Genomic DNA, 15,788 nt, shown 5'->3' on the forward strand with positions numbered 1-15,788 from the left:
GCCATAGGATAAACCCATTTCTCACTGTACAAATTTTAATTTGGCACAGGCAATAAAAGAGCACGCTCCATAAAGATGCATCTAAAAATCCATGCCATGCTTATTGTCCTGATTTAAAACCACTGAAGTAACTCACCCTGTTCTGACTTATTTCAGCACCCTGCAGCCTCTTCAGATGCTACAAGGTACCTCTTTTTTTCATTCAGCAACTGACCTTACCCCATCATCTGACATTTTCTCTCTCACACATGGTTAGTTGCCAGACTGTGAAGCAAGTTTAAAAACAAACAAACCCAAACAAAAACAACCAAAAAATTCCCCAAATGACTGTGTTCCAACCACTTCTGTCAGTGAAGTCAGTTGGTGCAGTGACACTGCACTCACTCTGGCACTAGAGTTTCAGCCACCTGCACTGTTGCCAAGGTTAAATTCCAATGTTGGGAGAACTGCCAGGAATTTAGGGTGTCATCCCAGGAGATTTTCTGAAGCAGTGGTGAAAAATAAATTAGTAGGCACTTTGTCTAGCGTCAGAAGTCACAAACTTCTTCTAATATAGTGCATGTGACAAGGAATAATCCATCCTTTACACTAGTTAGGCTGTGCAGTAATGTGATGGGAATGCAGGGATTTTGAATGGGCATTACAAATCCCACAGCACCAGGAACACTAAACAGCACTAGTATCTAGAAAGAACCTTTTCACTGTGTTAGGATTATTTTCTTTTCTTTCCAGTTACTTGAAGCCAGGCATACATCCCTGAAATGCCTGAGTACAGAATAGAAAATGCTTGCAAATATTTTCAGTACTAAAGCAAACTCTTGATTTGTCTATTCCAAACAGAAGAGCTTTGAAAAATAATCTTAACAGTTCAGCCTGAGTACCCAGCTCCCAGAGGATCTTCCAGCCCTCCTTACTGCATCCCCCCCATTCCAAATAAGAAGGTTGCTATTACCTGTTTTCTACTTGGTAGAACTAGAACAAGAAGTACAACTGTTTAAACATTCCTCTGGTTGATCTGGGAATTATATTAATAATATTCTAATAAACTCTTTGAAAGTCTGCCTAAATAATACTGAGCAAAATAGTACTCAAAGTGTGGGGGGGAAAACAGTGTCAAAATGTATGGTACAAACGTGCATTAAAGTGCTACAAGACCACTTAGTTGAAGTGTTGTGCTTGGCATTGTGGCAGCACACTGCAAAACAGGGACAGTTACTAATTCTTCATTAAATTTCTATGAATAGGTAAGCTGGGTCAGGCTGTCAGGGAGTTTCTCTGGGTGCAACTTGTTCTGGTAAGTGCAGAATGGAGGCACTTCTTCATGCTGAGTCCTTTTGAGCAGTGTCTCATGTCTCTGAACACCAATGTGTAAGTACAATCATAGCTACTCTACTGTCCCTGCAGTCTTGCTTTTCTATACTGTATTTACTAGGCTGTTATTTTAAGTAGCAGAGTAGAGTAGTTACTGGTGCATCAACCCATGCTCTCTCAATGAAGTAATGGGGTCAACCTGCCTGCTTTCTCTCCTACACACATATGCACATACACAGAGGAATTTTGCACTTAAGGTTATTTTTAATTCATGTGCAGTTCACCCTGTATGGAGAAGGAAAAGGGCTGTTATACAACTACTTGTCTAAGCAGCAGGTTCAGTCTTTAAGACAGCAGGTCTTTGAATAAAAGATATAAGATGTGTATCTTCATACAAACATATATAAAAAGTTACATATTAATAGAAACCATAGGTAAAGCTATAAATTAAAAGATGGAGTCTAAGAAGTTATCTTTTCCAGGCACTGTTAGCCAAAGAGGAAACAGTGGGTATCTGGCATATTCATGAATTCAGTGAATTCCTATCTACCCTTGCAATCAGCAGATGAATTAATTATAAACAGTGTGTGAAGCTCACAGCATACACTTCTAAGTCTCCTTAAAAAGCTGTCAACCTGGAATTAATTCAAAACTACTCAGAATAGCTCACAGAAAGACAGCAATCTGATTTTAAAATCAGTTAATGCCTCTTCTTTATACCACAGTGTGTTAGCATATATAATAATATTAATCCTTTGTGCCTACTGCTGAAAACAACCTCATATTGTAAATTCACCTCATTATAGAGGAACATTGGAGCTCCAGAAGAACCTCTGCTGCACACTGAAGCTCTGCCTTCCTTACCTTCAGTTGCTTTGATCGTGTAGCCATTCTCTTCATTTGGTGGTACTTCAAGAAGCTGCATGACCCTGTCCAGCAAACCATGGATAATCTCAAACCCTGGGCTCTTGTTGTAATAAACTGCACAGAAATGCCTGTAGTTTCTTGCACCTACATCTGAAGAAGGAAGCAATTATGTTATCTGGGAAACGGTCAGAAATGTAAAGAAAGATTGAAGGCAGGAAATGGGGTTTTTACATACAAGTATCTTTCCACAGTGACAGGTACTCAGCATATAGTTAAGTGTCAAAGAAATTAAATACAGACTAGCCAAAATGCAAATACTCAGTAAGGATCAAGAAACTTGTGATGTTGGTGGGAAGGCTCAATGTATACAGAACTCAGCTGCAGAATAAGCACCAGTGCAAAACAACTAGCCCACAACTTGAAGCAAGTAACAAGGTCAGCACGGTGATCTGTGATATGTTGTCAGTTCACACTGGATTTCAGATCACAAATTATGCTTTTCATGAGTATCTTGGACATATTCCCCCAACCAAGTGGCTGTGGAAAATGTGCTAATTTGCACCAACTGGAGACTGTGACGTGTCTCCCACTCTGGACAGACCCTTAAGTCAAAACCCAGCTTCCTCTCTGCTCTAAGTTTTCTTACAGTATTTCATCAAAATAAGTTTTTCAAACTTTCAAAGTGAGTTTGTGGTAGTATGTTGTTATACTTGTACCTTTAGTCTACACCATTGCAATATATGTCCTCTAGGACTACTGTGGCCTACTTTGAAGCTTTACTCATTGTTGGATTCAACATTTACACTTTTTGAGAGGAATTGTCTAAGACTAGAGTAACAAGTGGATTGTCACAGCTGCCAGCTAGTTAGAAATTCAAAATACTGATTATTGTAGTGAACTCATTTATGGGTTTCAGATTTTTATCTTCTCAAGGTTAAAGTGCAAGCATGTGCTCAGCAAGGTTGGTGAGCAAAGGCAAAGCCTCCTGAAACCACAGAACACTTTTTATGTGACTGTCCTCTCCTTTTGGACACTCATGCTTTGGAAGTACCTTAAGTACATACACTGCATTTCAGTTTGGACCAGACCTGCACTTCTGAAGGAAGTCTTCTGACCATCCCCCACTTAACATGCTTCTGTCAGGCAGGATAGGTGCTCCCAGCACACCCAGTCAGGCTAAGCTAGTCAAAGAGCAGCTTACACACACACACACACACACACACACACACACACACACGATGGACTGTGAGTCATCAACTGATCTCCTTCTGTCCTGTGCTGCTTTGTAATATTGACATACAATGGGTTTGACCCAGATTTTCATGTGTCAATTTCTTCTCTTTCTAGAGAGTCTTCTGGCTTCTGTAGTCTCCTAGTTGCTCATGTCTAGATGGACATTCTCATCTTTCTTTTCCACTTTGCAGTGATTAGATATAGGGAGGAAATGTATTTACTAACAGCAATTGTATTCCCTTAAAAAAAAAAACCAAAACCAGCACAACCCACCAGTGTGCCCAGGTGGCCTGGAAGGCCAATGGCATCCTGGCTTGTATAAGGAATAGTGTGGCCAGCAGGAGTAGGGATGTGACTGTCCTCCCTGCACTCAGCACTGGTGAGGCCTCACCCTGAGTCCTGCGTGCAGTTCTGGGCCCCTCACTTAAGGAGAGATATTGAGGTGCTGGAGCAGGTCCAGAGGAGAGCAGTGAGGCTGGTGAAGGGACTAGAGGGAAAGTCTTGTGAGGAGAGGCTGAGGGAGCTGCGGTTGTTTAGCCTGGAAAAGAGAAGACTCGGGGATCTTATAACTCTTCAAGTACCTGAAGGGAGGTTGTAGTCAGGTGGGAGTCAGCCTCTTCTCCCAGGCAACTAGCAACAAGACAAGAGGGCCTGTCCTCAAGCTGCTCCAGGGGAGGTTTAGGTTGGATATTAGGAAGCACTTCCTCATGGAGAGGGGGATTAGACATTGGAATGGACTGCCCAGGGAAGTGGTGGAGGTGTTTAAGGAAAGACTGGATGTGGCACTTGATGCCACAGTCTAGCTGATGTGGTGGTGTTAGGTCATAGGCTGGACTTGATGATCTCTGGGGTCTTTTCCAGCCTCAATAATTCTGTCATTCTGTGAACCCCAAAATCCTTATGCTTTATGAATACTTGTAATATCTGAGGGGAAAGAGGGAGTAAGAACTTCCTCAGCAGTGAAGAATGAATAAGAAGAGCAAGTCTGTCTGGTCTGCAAGTTAAGGTAGGGCAGCTCTCTGTAACATGCATAGGGCTTTCATATTTCTTTCCAAAAACTGCCCTAAAGAAAAGCACATGAAATCTGGTATATGCCAGGGACAATTAAACTCTTTACAGTTAATTTGTGTTCACACTGAGTATGTCAGGACCTCTGGCCGTGAAACTTCTCAGCTGGACTTAGTGTTCCCAGAAGGAAAGGCACTGTACTACATACAGCTTGTAGGAAGAGTGTGGTTGAAGATCCTTTATGCAGTCAGTGACTTCAGGGGAGTTATAGCTGCACTTGTGGTCTAAGTTGTACTTCCACATGGTTTTGGACATAAGTATCAGAACTGAGTACCTCAGACCTCAAGAGATGATTATTTTCTACAGGCATCTGTTGTTTGCTGCTGCATTCAGTACAAAAAATAGGGGATATCAGAAGCAACCGGAGCAAAGCTCAAAACAAAAGGAGTGGGTTCTTCAGGCAGCATAGAGTAAAGTAGTGAAACTTCTTCCCCGCAGGTTTTGTGGTTGCTTGAAATTTATGCTGCTCTGAGGAGGCAGAGGAAGTTCAGAGTGGTTGAATCTATTACTTCTTACTACAGACACAGAACCACTTTTGAGTTGGGAGGACCCTGAGCTACTCATGGCTGGAGAAGAGGGGGTCAATCTGGAAGTATGACACATGTACCTGCTCTCCTGCTTTCCCTGTGACAACCACTTTCAGCTTTTGCTACTGACAGGTTACTGGGCTGAACAAGCCTTTGGTCTGACCCACCATCACTGATCTTTGTGCTTGATGTACAGTGAGCTTAAACACAAGCAGAAACTTTAGCACTCATTGTGCATTCCCTAAACTGTTAATCTAGTATCTTATGTGTTAGATATTTTTAAATTAAATTTACATCTTGTTTAATTGTTCCAACTAACCATTTAGGAACAAAAAATATATAAAAAACTAAACAGGAAAACATTTACTAAATGACTAGAAATACACACATTAAAAAAGAGTGCAAAATACATTAGCCAGAGCCTACACAAAGGATGAAAGCACAGCTTTTCTTGAGCCAAGTCATTCCAAACTTCTAGAGCAGCAACTTGGCAACACAGCTGCAAGTTCTCTCATCAGTCACTGAAAGACAAACTTTCTGAGGCAGTAAGTCTGTGTTTTATCACTCAGGAGCTTTTTCCTGTCATTATAATAATTTGCAGTGTTATGTAATGCTGGAGAATCTAATCCAGAAGATAAAATGGCAACACAGAAAAGTAAAGGCTACAGAGAAAATATCAATAAACACAAGATCTGATTTCTGGTCTGATCACGCAGGCTGTTCAGTTCTATCATATGTATCTCTGTTTCCCAGCTCTACTAAGATACCAGTCAGTAACAGAGTCATGATTGGTGGGTAATTTATTTTCATGTTGTACTGAGCAACAGAAAAGAAGAAAAATGTTTTCTCCTTCCCTAAGAGAGCATAATCTTTGGGCTGGACCTTCAGTAGTTTAATTTCCTTTTTCTGAGAGTTGTGATGCTAGCAGAATCTGTGACAACTATCTAACTCTTACTTTCATTATTACCAGGTAGTTGATGGTGTTCTCAGATCACTATTCTTAACTAAAGCATCAGAAATAAACATACACAGCAATTTTATTTTATACCTCATGTTTTCAACTGTAGAAATCCTTGGTAAAGGAAAGGATGCATTTCCCAGCATTCAAAAAAGGTGTGTTATAAAACTTATTCTGTTACAGAGTTTTATTACAACACAAGAAGTTCATTCACTACCAGTGACAGGAAGAAAAAAAAGAAAGTATTAGGAACTGCAGGCAAAAGCTGGCAGATGTTAGAAAAGCTTCAGTTCTTTATAACTCACTTATGAGATCTCTTGTGTCATGCCATGAAACAGTTTGTTGTGTTTTGTTGGTTTTTTTTTTTAAATGTGCCTGCCAAGTATGTCAACCTAAATTTTGTGTGTGTGTATATATGTATGTATTTCTGAGACTTCAAAGCACTTCCTGGGGATGCTGCTGAAAACAATTCAAATATGATGGGCAGCTGGTTAGGAATATGTGAGCCAAAAGAGCAGAGAGGAAGATAAAGCAGTGTTGTATGCTGCTGCCTTCCAGATTAGAGATGCTTCAGAAAAATGACTTGGTGATCTGAAAGGGGGCACCTGCTCATTTAAACTTGTCTCTCAGCCTCGCAAAAATCGCAAACTATTTTCTCCATATAAGTGACACTTCCAGACAGTTTGGAAAAATGCTTCAAAATATGGCAGCAGCTGTACTCACAAATGATGTAAATTGTGCTAAATGTGTGCTACCATGAGCTTGCCAGATTGTCCAAGAGGACTGGTCAGAGGAGACTTCTAACAGATTAATTTCTTTCGTTGTGGTAAGGGAGAGAAAGGGCATTCTCTGTTAGGACTGGTGGTGTAAAGTAATGATTTATATGCTGAACTAGTGTAACTCTCCTACCAGAAGTGAGTATCTAGTGTTACAAGTTAAGCACACAAATGCTGTGTAGCATACTCAAAATCAGCACATTTCCTCCTGTCTTGAGAAGAAACAGTTCTGGTCAGATTTGGTTCCATTTAGTTACATTAAATCTGGCACACATTTTGCTAATTTAGTATGTCGAACCCTTCTGCCATATATGTCTGAAGAGGAGTATGTTCAGTTCACCTTGGCAGGCATGAGTTCTGTGTAAAAAGGTATTTTATTAAAAACCAGTGTGTTTAAAAGACCTACGTTCATTCACACATGAATGACTACAAGATGCCATTTCAAATACAGTTAATGTCAGTACTCTTTTGACCCATACTTTTTAAATTATTAATTGGAAATTCTGCATGCCAAAATCATGAAATAATACAATTAAATTAGTCAGTCTGATGACATAAGCCTTCTGCAGGAAGTCTCATTCCATATGTGAGAGGACAACCTCATATTTTTCAGTGTTTGCAGAGTTACCAGTTATATCTTGCTCCCCTCCCCTTCCAAGCTATTTATTAAGCAAGTTTAATTTTGAAAGTATATTTGGGAAAGACAGTAGTTGTTTTCAGTGTTGTGTTTAGAATAATCTCAGATCCTGTTCAGTCTGCAAGTGCTCAACACATGAGAGGGCTGCCCAAAAGCACAGGGTACAAAACTGCTGCCTCAGAAGTCTTTATCTTTCATCTGTTGCAATGACTCCCATCAAAATTAAGTACACTACAAAATGAGCCTTTATAAAACTGTTAAGCAGCCATTGACATAAATGGAAGCCTTCAAGAGCTACAATTAACACCCACGAAATAAAAGTAACAATTTAACTTGCAAATTTTATGAAGCCAGAATAAACACCCCTTAGTCCAAGATAAATAGTCTTACTCTGGGTTCTGAAGAATACTCATGATTTTCTGCCATCTGTACCACATTTTTTGCATTCTAGCTAATTGCATGCTCAACAAGGAAAGAGTTGCACCAGTAAACTGTCTGTATTTAATAAAAAAAGTCTACATGGTTTGCTAAAATTGCTTATTTTGCTTGGCAAGGCCTTTTTTTCTTTATAAAAGTAATCTACAAATTAACTTCATCAGCAAAGCAATTTACTTGCCATTTTGTTTATACCTTATATAAACCTTTGTTTTGCAGATCCCAGATACCTTAAACACAACCACTAAAATCCAAAACCAGATCATGAAGCAACAGTATAACTTAAGCTGTTGAATTTAAAGTAATATCAGCCTTTTTCACTGAGAGGCAAAACTAAACGCAAAGTTGTAACTCAGTGCGCATACATTTCCTCTCAAAACTTGTAGCTTGTGCACTCCTTGTCCCCTAATATACCATACAGAAATAAATTAATTGGTACATTTTAGACAAACTTTAACATTGAGAAATCTATTTTTACAGTGCATTTTACTTTGATACATTTTTTCCAGATAAAAAAGATAATTGGAAATTCTGATTCTGTCCAGTGAAATCAGAGCAAAGAGGCCCCAAAACACAGGAAGGATTTCACGTTAAGTTCTTAAGCGGGAACTAGATGCTTCAGCTGTTCATGTAAAGCAGTTAAGGTTACAGAACAATTCACAGGCAGCCATACTTTCTTAGCATAGTTGGATAAAGTGGAAAGATAAGGAAAATCTTTTTATAGATGAGAGGGGAAATTTTATACTATCGAGCTTTTTATTTATGTACACATTTTTAGATACAGACTTGCTCCATTCTTCACCCTGTATCTGTGCTAGCAATCTAGTTCTTCATATTGGTTGTCAAGTTTTACAGAAGATAATTTTGGAGAACTAGTGCAAGCAATCCTGTTTAAAGATGATGGAAAAGAGATTCGTTAGACGTCCTGGCCCTGAAATTTTCCTCTGAATTACAGCTCTCCAGAATAGAATCTGTCTGCAAATACAACTTGCAGTTCTCAGCCTTGAGACATGCAGCTTTTCAGCTGGCACAGCACTGTGAGGCTGCAGCTCTGGCACTGTACTAGCAGCATGCCTTTGACAGGTACTACTTCCCAAGATTTATGCCACCTGAAAACATTCCCAACAGGAAGTTTCTCCCATAAGTTACATCCCTGATAACAGTACAAAGCAGCACCGGATTAAGAGCAAGTAAAAATGGGTGTGTCAACATAAGCAGTTTAGAGCAGGTTCTTTTTAGATGCTGAAGTGTCTTGCATTTATCCTTTCAGTCTTGCAATATTCTGACAAGATTTTTAGGGGATATTTAGATGCCTAAAAATATTTGCAATGTACTTACTTGCAGTTTTGAAAACAACTAAAATGGAACCATATCTCTAGCTTGTTATGCCAGCCCATGTGCTGTGTACATAAATAAAAAAACCGAAACATAGTCTGTAACAATTATTACATGTTTAAAGAAATACAAATTTACTTAGTTTTACCATCTGGTATGTAAACCTGTTTCCATTATCACAGACTTTGAGGAACCTTCTCTTACCTGTATTAGGATCTTTTACTACAATATCTGAAATCTCGAAGAGTTTGAGGGGCAAGGGCATCTTCCGGTTAGCAGCGATAGTTTTCAGCAGCCCAGGCAGGAGGGTGGTACGTGCCACCTGCAGGACAAACACGGATGCTGCAAGTCAAATGCCTTCCCAAATAGCTAACATTACTTCTCTTAAATTTTGTTTTGCTCATTTGTAACAAAAGTTTAAAAGTAGTTAGGTGCAAATACTGCAGTTATCTCTTATGTTTAAGCATCTTTGCTTTAGAATTATTAAAATGGAAAATGTACCTTCTTTACGTGTTCTTTACACTGTGTATTCTGAAAGACCATATAAGTGATCCTAAGAATAGGTATCATTTCACAGATGCTTAAGGGCAGGGCAGAAAAATGGAGAAACAAGTGCAAAAAAATTCCAATATATCTCAGTTATGCAAAAGGTAAATGCTGAGTGTCATTCTGGAAATATTAAGTGCTATCTGAAATACTGTCTTGATACTTCCTAGTAGGATTCAATGATACAGGAAGAACCTAAGTAACAGGAGTATTCAGATTGCAATTGTGGACAAACTGAAATACACAGAAAATGTATGAAAAGAATGAAGTGAGAAGCAACCATTTCACTGTTCTTACATTCATCCATTTCCTGTGTTATCCATTCAAATACTTCCTTAGAAGTGTGCCATATATATTTTTTTTTTTTTTAACTGGAAGATTCTGATTTCACCATCAAAGAGATGGGAGTGACTGATGCTTGATTGCAGGTAAAAAGTTACCATGTGCTCAGCCACAGTGACTTCTTACCATAAAGCATTTCTGTCTCTTTATTCAACTTTTTTCCTAACCAATGTAGGGTTCCAGCTGTGCACTCAGCTGGAAGAGGGTTCCTGGCATCTTCCTGCCCTTGACTTGCTGGCAGAGGATAGGGAATGGGGGAAAAGCCATTCTGAGAATTCCATCACAGCCAACATCTAAAGCTGAAAGTTTATATAATTCATCACACAGCAATCCTTCCAAATTCTCAGGGAGGCCTACAGGTTTTTAAAAGATTGAGGCTATTTTGGCCACAAGGAATGTTCAGCCAATAAAATAACTGTTCAGCAGCATTGCTACTGCAAAGGCCTGCAGTGTTTGAAGAACAGCAACCTAGAATTGTACCTGGCTAGAGAGGCTGCTGCTTTTGCTCTTTCTGTTCATGCTCAGAATTGTCTGTCGGTGGGACCCTCTGGAGTGCTCAGCTGTGATCACTGTGCCAAAGGATGTGTAGGAACAGGAACCAAATAGAACAGAAAACACATGAAGGTACCCAAAAATTCTGTTCCTGAGTCTCGGGGCATTAGCAGACTGATTTTAGCCTTAGTGGTAAGATCTAGACTGGTATTTTAGATACTTGGAGAAATCAGATTTACTGAGTAAGATCTTGAGGGGAAAAAAACAAACGAATCATAAAACATTAATACGCACAGACTGCTGGAACTTTTCTAAACCTTTCTAAAGAGTGTTTACCTTCCCTATAAATTACAGAAAGCATCTTTGTAAAAAACAAGATCACAACAACTTTAGAAAAGAAATACAAAAACCATGGGTACACTTATTTTTTTTCAGAATTGCTGAGAATACTCTACTTAAGCTCTCACACTCTGATCTAGCAAAGCTCAAATATCTAGAAACGGGTAGCAAAACATAAAAGAGTAATACAAATCTATATATAAGGGTTAATAGTTTTTAAAAAACATTTCCTATCCAGAGCTCAGGAAGTTTACAGAGTGCCAGGTTTAGTAGTTCCATATATATTGAATGGCTTTTCTCAATGTTAATCAGTCATCTGGGATTTTCTGTAACAAGACAGCCCAATTTTGCCACATGTTGTTATACAGAGCATGGTATTTTATGTTACTGAAAAGCTAATTTCACACCAAACAAGATGTTCCTCAGTGAAGGAGTAACAGAAAATGACTCTAGAAGTTTAGCACATAAATACGCACATCCTCTTTAATGCAGGAAAAGTAGCTCTGTACTTTAAAAATTTTATTTCCTGTTGGTTCTCTTTTTTTCCTATTTAAGTATAGAATCTGTGACAACATTGCTCTCAGAATTTGACCTGGATTATCTCACCTGAAATTCTGCAGTTTTGGGGTTTCCTATGTGCACTGCTTTTGTTGCAGAGATATCCATGCCAAGTTTGTCTGCAATGTCTTCTTGAGAACACTGGAAGACAAAAAACCACCAAGGTCAAGTAATTAAACTTGTTAAACGTCAAGTCGTTGAAGTAGACACTAAGCCAATGATGAAATTTTATATCAAGAATGAACAATGCAATTGTAGCACTTGCTCCGAAGCTCCATAATCTATGTTCTCATCTGTAACACCCACTAATAATAAAAATCAAGCGCCAGTCTTAAGATTAAGCAGGCAAACTGGTTTATCTACAAACCTTAAATACTAACCAAGATAAAACTAGTTTACAAAAAAAAAAAAAAAAGGCAAGTGCTTACTTAGGCTTCTGTCATGGATTGCTGTTGTCTGTTTTTAAAGCAGGCTGATTCTGCTCCCTGACTTGCAGCGGGTCAAGTGTTTTATTCTGAAAATAGCGCTTGTAAAGGGAATGGTACCTGAGCTTTCTCACAAAGAAAACAATTCCCTGGGGGCTACTTACAGAAAGTAAAGTACAATCTGTGAAAAAAGTTATATGGCCAAGCCCCTGCTTTCATTGTTGTTTTAATTAATTTTTTTTAGTTGGAGACTTTTCAAAGCCTTATTCTCAAGGTGTAGTTTCAAGCTGGTCAGTAAAACAATACAGATGCACTCTATCAGGCTCAGATGATGTCTGTGCACATACAGCAACAGATGCTACCGATAAGATCCACACTGCAGATTTCCAGAATTTATAGCTTTATTAACGTATTGGAGAAACTAATGGCAGATCAGGCATGTAATTGAGGATTTGCTAATACAGTGCAGTCTTCCAGAAGTGTTCCCTTTGCACTGGCAGTGTTCTGAAAAGTGTGTTGATAGACCAAATGTGAAGAAAATGATACCATCTGAACAGGCGGATTATTGAATACAAAAAAAGCAAGTCTTAAATGAATGCTGACCGTGGGGGGAGAAAGCTGTGTTAAACAGTTTTCAGATGTGTATCTAAACTATGGTATGTTACTGTGATTTAACTAAATGCATTTTGGCTAAACTGGAGCTCCTCACAGAAAGCAATTTCATTGTGTACGAGTATAATTTGGGGGTCAAACCAAGAAACAGATTGCAGGCACAAATGCACAAGCAGTGTTTGTCACATAACACTGGGCTACAAAATGTTGTAGCATAAATTATATTTGTCATAGTCATAGGCCTCACACTGGTGTTTTAATGGAAGTGTTGGTGACACAGCAGAAAGACAAATATGCAGTGTGATAACATGATATACTGCCTCATCTTACAAAATTCTGCAGTTCATTAAGGTCCTCAGTTACAGTGATGTCATATGTTCAATGTTTTTAAGCATATCACCTATTCTGTGCTGAAAAAATTGAACTGCATTTATTAATTAATAGGGAAAATCTCTAAAATCTTGACCTTGTTACGTATATTACTTCTCCAACATGGTAAAACCACAGGTAGTCTGAACATTTTTGTCAAATACTAGCACTGCAGGAGGTAATACTAGTTGTTGTCCTGGTTACTTGAATGAGTTAATAACAAATAAAAACTGGAATATATATTTTTCAGACTTTAGAATTAGTTCAAATTATGCTTTTGAAGCTTCATGAAATCTGAAGGTCTTAAAGTTTTATTCAATCCATTTGGATTATTAATTTTAGTTGCAATACCAGAACTTTTCAAATGTGTAGAAGCATTTCAGGAGCTGGCATCACTGTATCTCAAAATCTGTAAGTTGTCAAAAATAATCTGTGATCAGGTAACTATATCTTAAAAGGTTGTACACTTTCAGGAACATGTATTTCTGGCCATCCAGTAAGTTTTAAGTTCAGAAAAAGGCTGAGAAATTCCACAGGTTTCAACAGAATATGTGATGATAGCTCCCCACATGCTAAAATATTCATAAATTACACTTTAAGGCAAAGGCTTTGAACAGATCTTGCAAGAGAACGGATTTTTCTAAAATGTACAGTGCATTTTCAACAGCTGACTCTGCCAGTCTCCATGTATGGACTGTGACCATGCACATGGGCATGGTGGTGTACTTAACTTTTTTTTTAATTGTAGATTAGTTTCTCTGATCCAGTTCAGAACTACGGCAAAGGAGTATGAACAAGTGCCCATGCCAAAGATGGTGTTTCCTACTGGACACTTTGTTTCAACAAAACAATTCTGCTGCAAAATTTCAGATTAGAGATGATGCCTGCTGCTAGTACTAGAGTGGCACATGCTGCTGCAGAGTCCTAATTCTTGATAAAAGACTATTAGCAAGGCTGTAACTAATACCTGCAACCAATGGTAACAATTACTGATTTGTATTTGTTCTTCCATGAAAAAACCCCACATCTGTGTGGAAATTTACGGGGGTATTTGTGTCCCCTTAGTGTGCATTATAACTTCTTACAGGCATTCTTAAAATAAATAAAAACAAACTGACATATCAGCTTGATATCTAATGCAAGGAATCATGAGCAAGTGACAATCCTAAAAAGAGACAAATAGAAACAGGGTGAGCTCTAAACTGTAGTACTAGAAAGTACTACATTTTTGTTTGTTTTCCAGATTATCCAACTATGATGAATTTCACATGGGGTGATCAGTCTTGAGAGAGATTTGCTGCCTTACAATTTTGTCCTATCAAGTTAGAGTAAAACCAGTACTTCAGCTGCTATTTTTGCCTCTGTACTTAGAACTACATTTCATATTACCAGTGGCTCATTCAGTTTCTCACAAAATATTATAGGATGATTCCAAAGCACTAGCAAACAACCACCTGCCAAAACAGTAACAGATAATACTGGTACATTCATACAACAATGTGTCCTCAGAACCTCCTCTGCAGTTCTGGCTGCCTTGCCGTTCCAACACACAACTACATAAAGTATTAAATCAATACAGTATACCAGGGCAAAAGTGAGTGCTTCAGTGAATCCAGCAGCTGCCAAGTCCAGTCTCAGAAGTTCTGTGAGCTTATTGATGGGGAGCTAAAAAGAAACAAAACAGTTTTCAACTTCCATCTAAAACCATGTTTCTGTTCTTTCCTGAGGTGATTCCGCCTGTTACGTTACAGTGAATTCACTAGGGAGGTACTACGCTTGTGTGCTTAAAAGTTTTGAAAGCATCAGCCAGCTGCCTTTAGGCTTGCCCTGAGGAAATGAATCTCCCAATTAGAGATTTAATATGGGTTCCTTACTTAAACCCCATCTTTTTTCAAGTACAAGGAACCACTGGTCTTAGATTTATTCACATCAGCGGGGCATCTGTTTTGTATCCTACCCACGGTAAATACTTCTCAAAGCAAAGCATGTCAAAATATTTAATGCCTAGGTTCTGTTTTCCCCAAAGCCCTTCTGGCATGCACTAGTCATTTACTGACAACAGAACGTTTATTTGAAGGGGCAATCTTACTTGATTAGCTATGGTGTACACTTTTGGAACAGTCATCTGAATGTTGTTATAACCATAAGCTATTGCTGCATCTTCTATGATATCACATGCATGGATAACGTCCGCTCTGGTGGGAGGGATTTCAATCTCTATACTGTTCCCATTCCCTGTGACTTCTGACTTCAAACACATCCTCGTCAGCAGCTTTGCAAGGCTTGATGGAGTTTCACTGAAACAAAACAAGAGAGCAGTCATTTACGGATCTTGCACCTGACTACCTTTTTAAAGTAATCAGTGTTTCTGCTGCATTGCCTTGTAGCCTGAAGAATCCCCAAGTGCTTTATGGACTTTGCATTCCATCAGAACCAGCTCAGATTCTGACTCTAAAGATGGTAATTTTTCTTTATTTCATAACAGTAGTGTGAGGCCATAAAGAATCATTCTGTTTCCTTGAAAACGGGAAGAATCTTACAGAGTTGATCTAATTACCCAAGACAATGTCTGAGACATTAAAAAATAAATCACGTGTGAACTTTTTAAAAAAACACAATACAAAATACAATGTTTCATAGTATCTTCTTCATTATTAATGTTTATAAGTAAAAACTACATTTTCATTTGCAGTAACACACCTGATTCCTAACTTCTTGTTAATGAGTTCAGGTTTCACCTTCTCTTTTCGGTAAGCCAGCTCCTAAAGAGAAAAACAAAGCTCTTCAGTGTACACAATGCCTGCCATCTCTACCTAAGAGGATTAATTTCTGACATCTTAGTAATCTAGCTTCTTCTAATTATGTTACTACAGTAACATACACAGAAAACAAGTATGGAATATTAGGCTAAACTTAATATTTTCCATGATTATTCAGAAAATATTCTAGCATGTGATG

At 38.5% G+C, this 15,788-nt stretch overlaps 1 protein-coding gene across 2 annotated transcripts in view; it reads right to left on the reverse strand.

Annotated features, from left to right (window-relative positions):
* The window catches only part of FARSB (phenylalanyl-tRNA synthetase subunit beta), a 38,428-nt gene that overhangs the window by 11,680 nt on the left and 10,960 nt on the right, over positions 1–15,788 (reverse strand). Inside the window, exons 11-16 of one of the 2 annotated variants that reach the window (XM_051626371.1) lie at positions 15,531–15,592; positions 14,920–15,127; positions 14,415–14,495; positions 11,473–11,565; positions 9,352–9,469; positions 2,176–2,328 (exon numbers count right to left, since the gene is read on the reverse strand). In XM_051626371.1, the coding sequence (XP_051482331.1) occupies positions 2,176–2,328; positions 9,352–9,469; positions 11,473–11,565; positions 14,415–14,495; positions 14,920–15,127; positions 15,531–15,592 (715 nt within the window). The remainder of the gene's footprint in view (positions 1–2,175; positions 2,329–9,351; positions 9,470–11,472; positions 11,566–14,414; positions 14,496–14,919; positions 15,128–15,530; positions 15,593–15,788) is intronic. The other variant, XM_051626372.1, reaches the window with a different exon arrangement.

The sequence above is a fragment of the Apus apus genome, chromosome 8 (assembly GCF_020740795.1).
Source record: "Apus apus isolate bApuApu2 chromosome 8, bApuApu2.pri.cur, whole genome shotgun sequence".
Lineage (NCBI taxonomy): Eukaryota > Metazoa > Chordata > Aves > Apodiformes > Apodidae > Apus > Apus apus.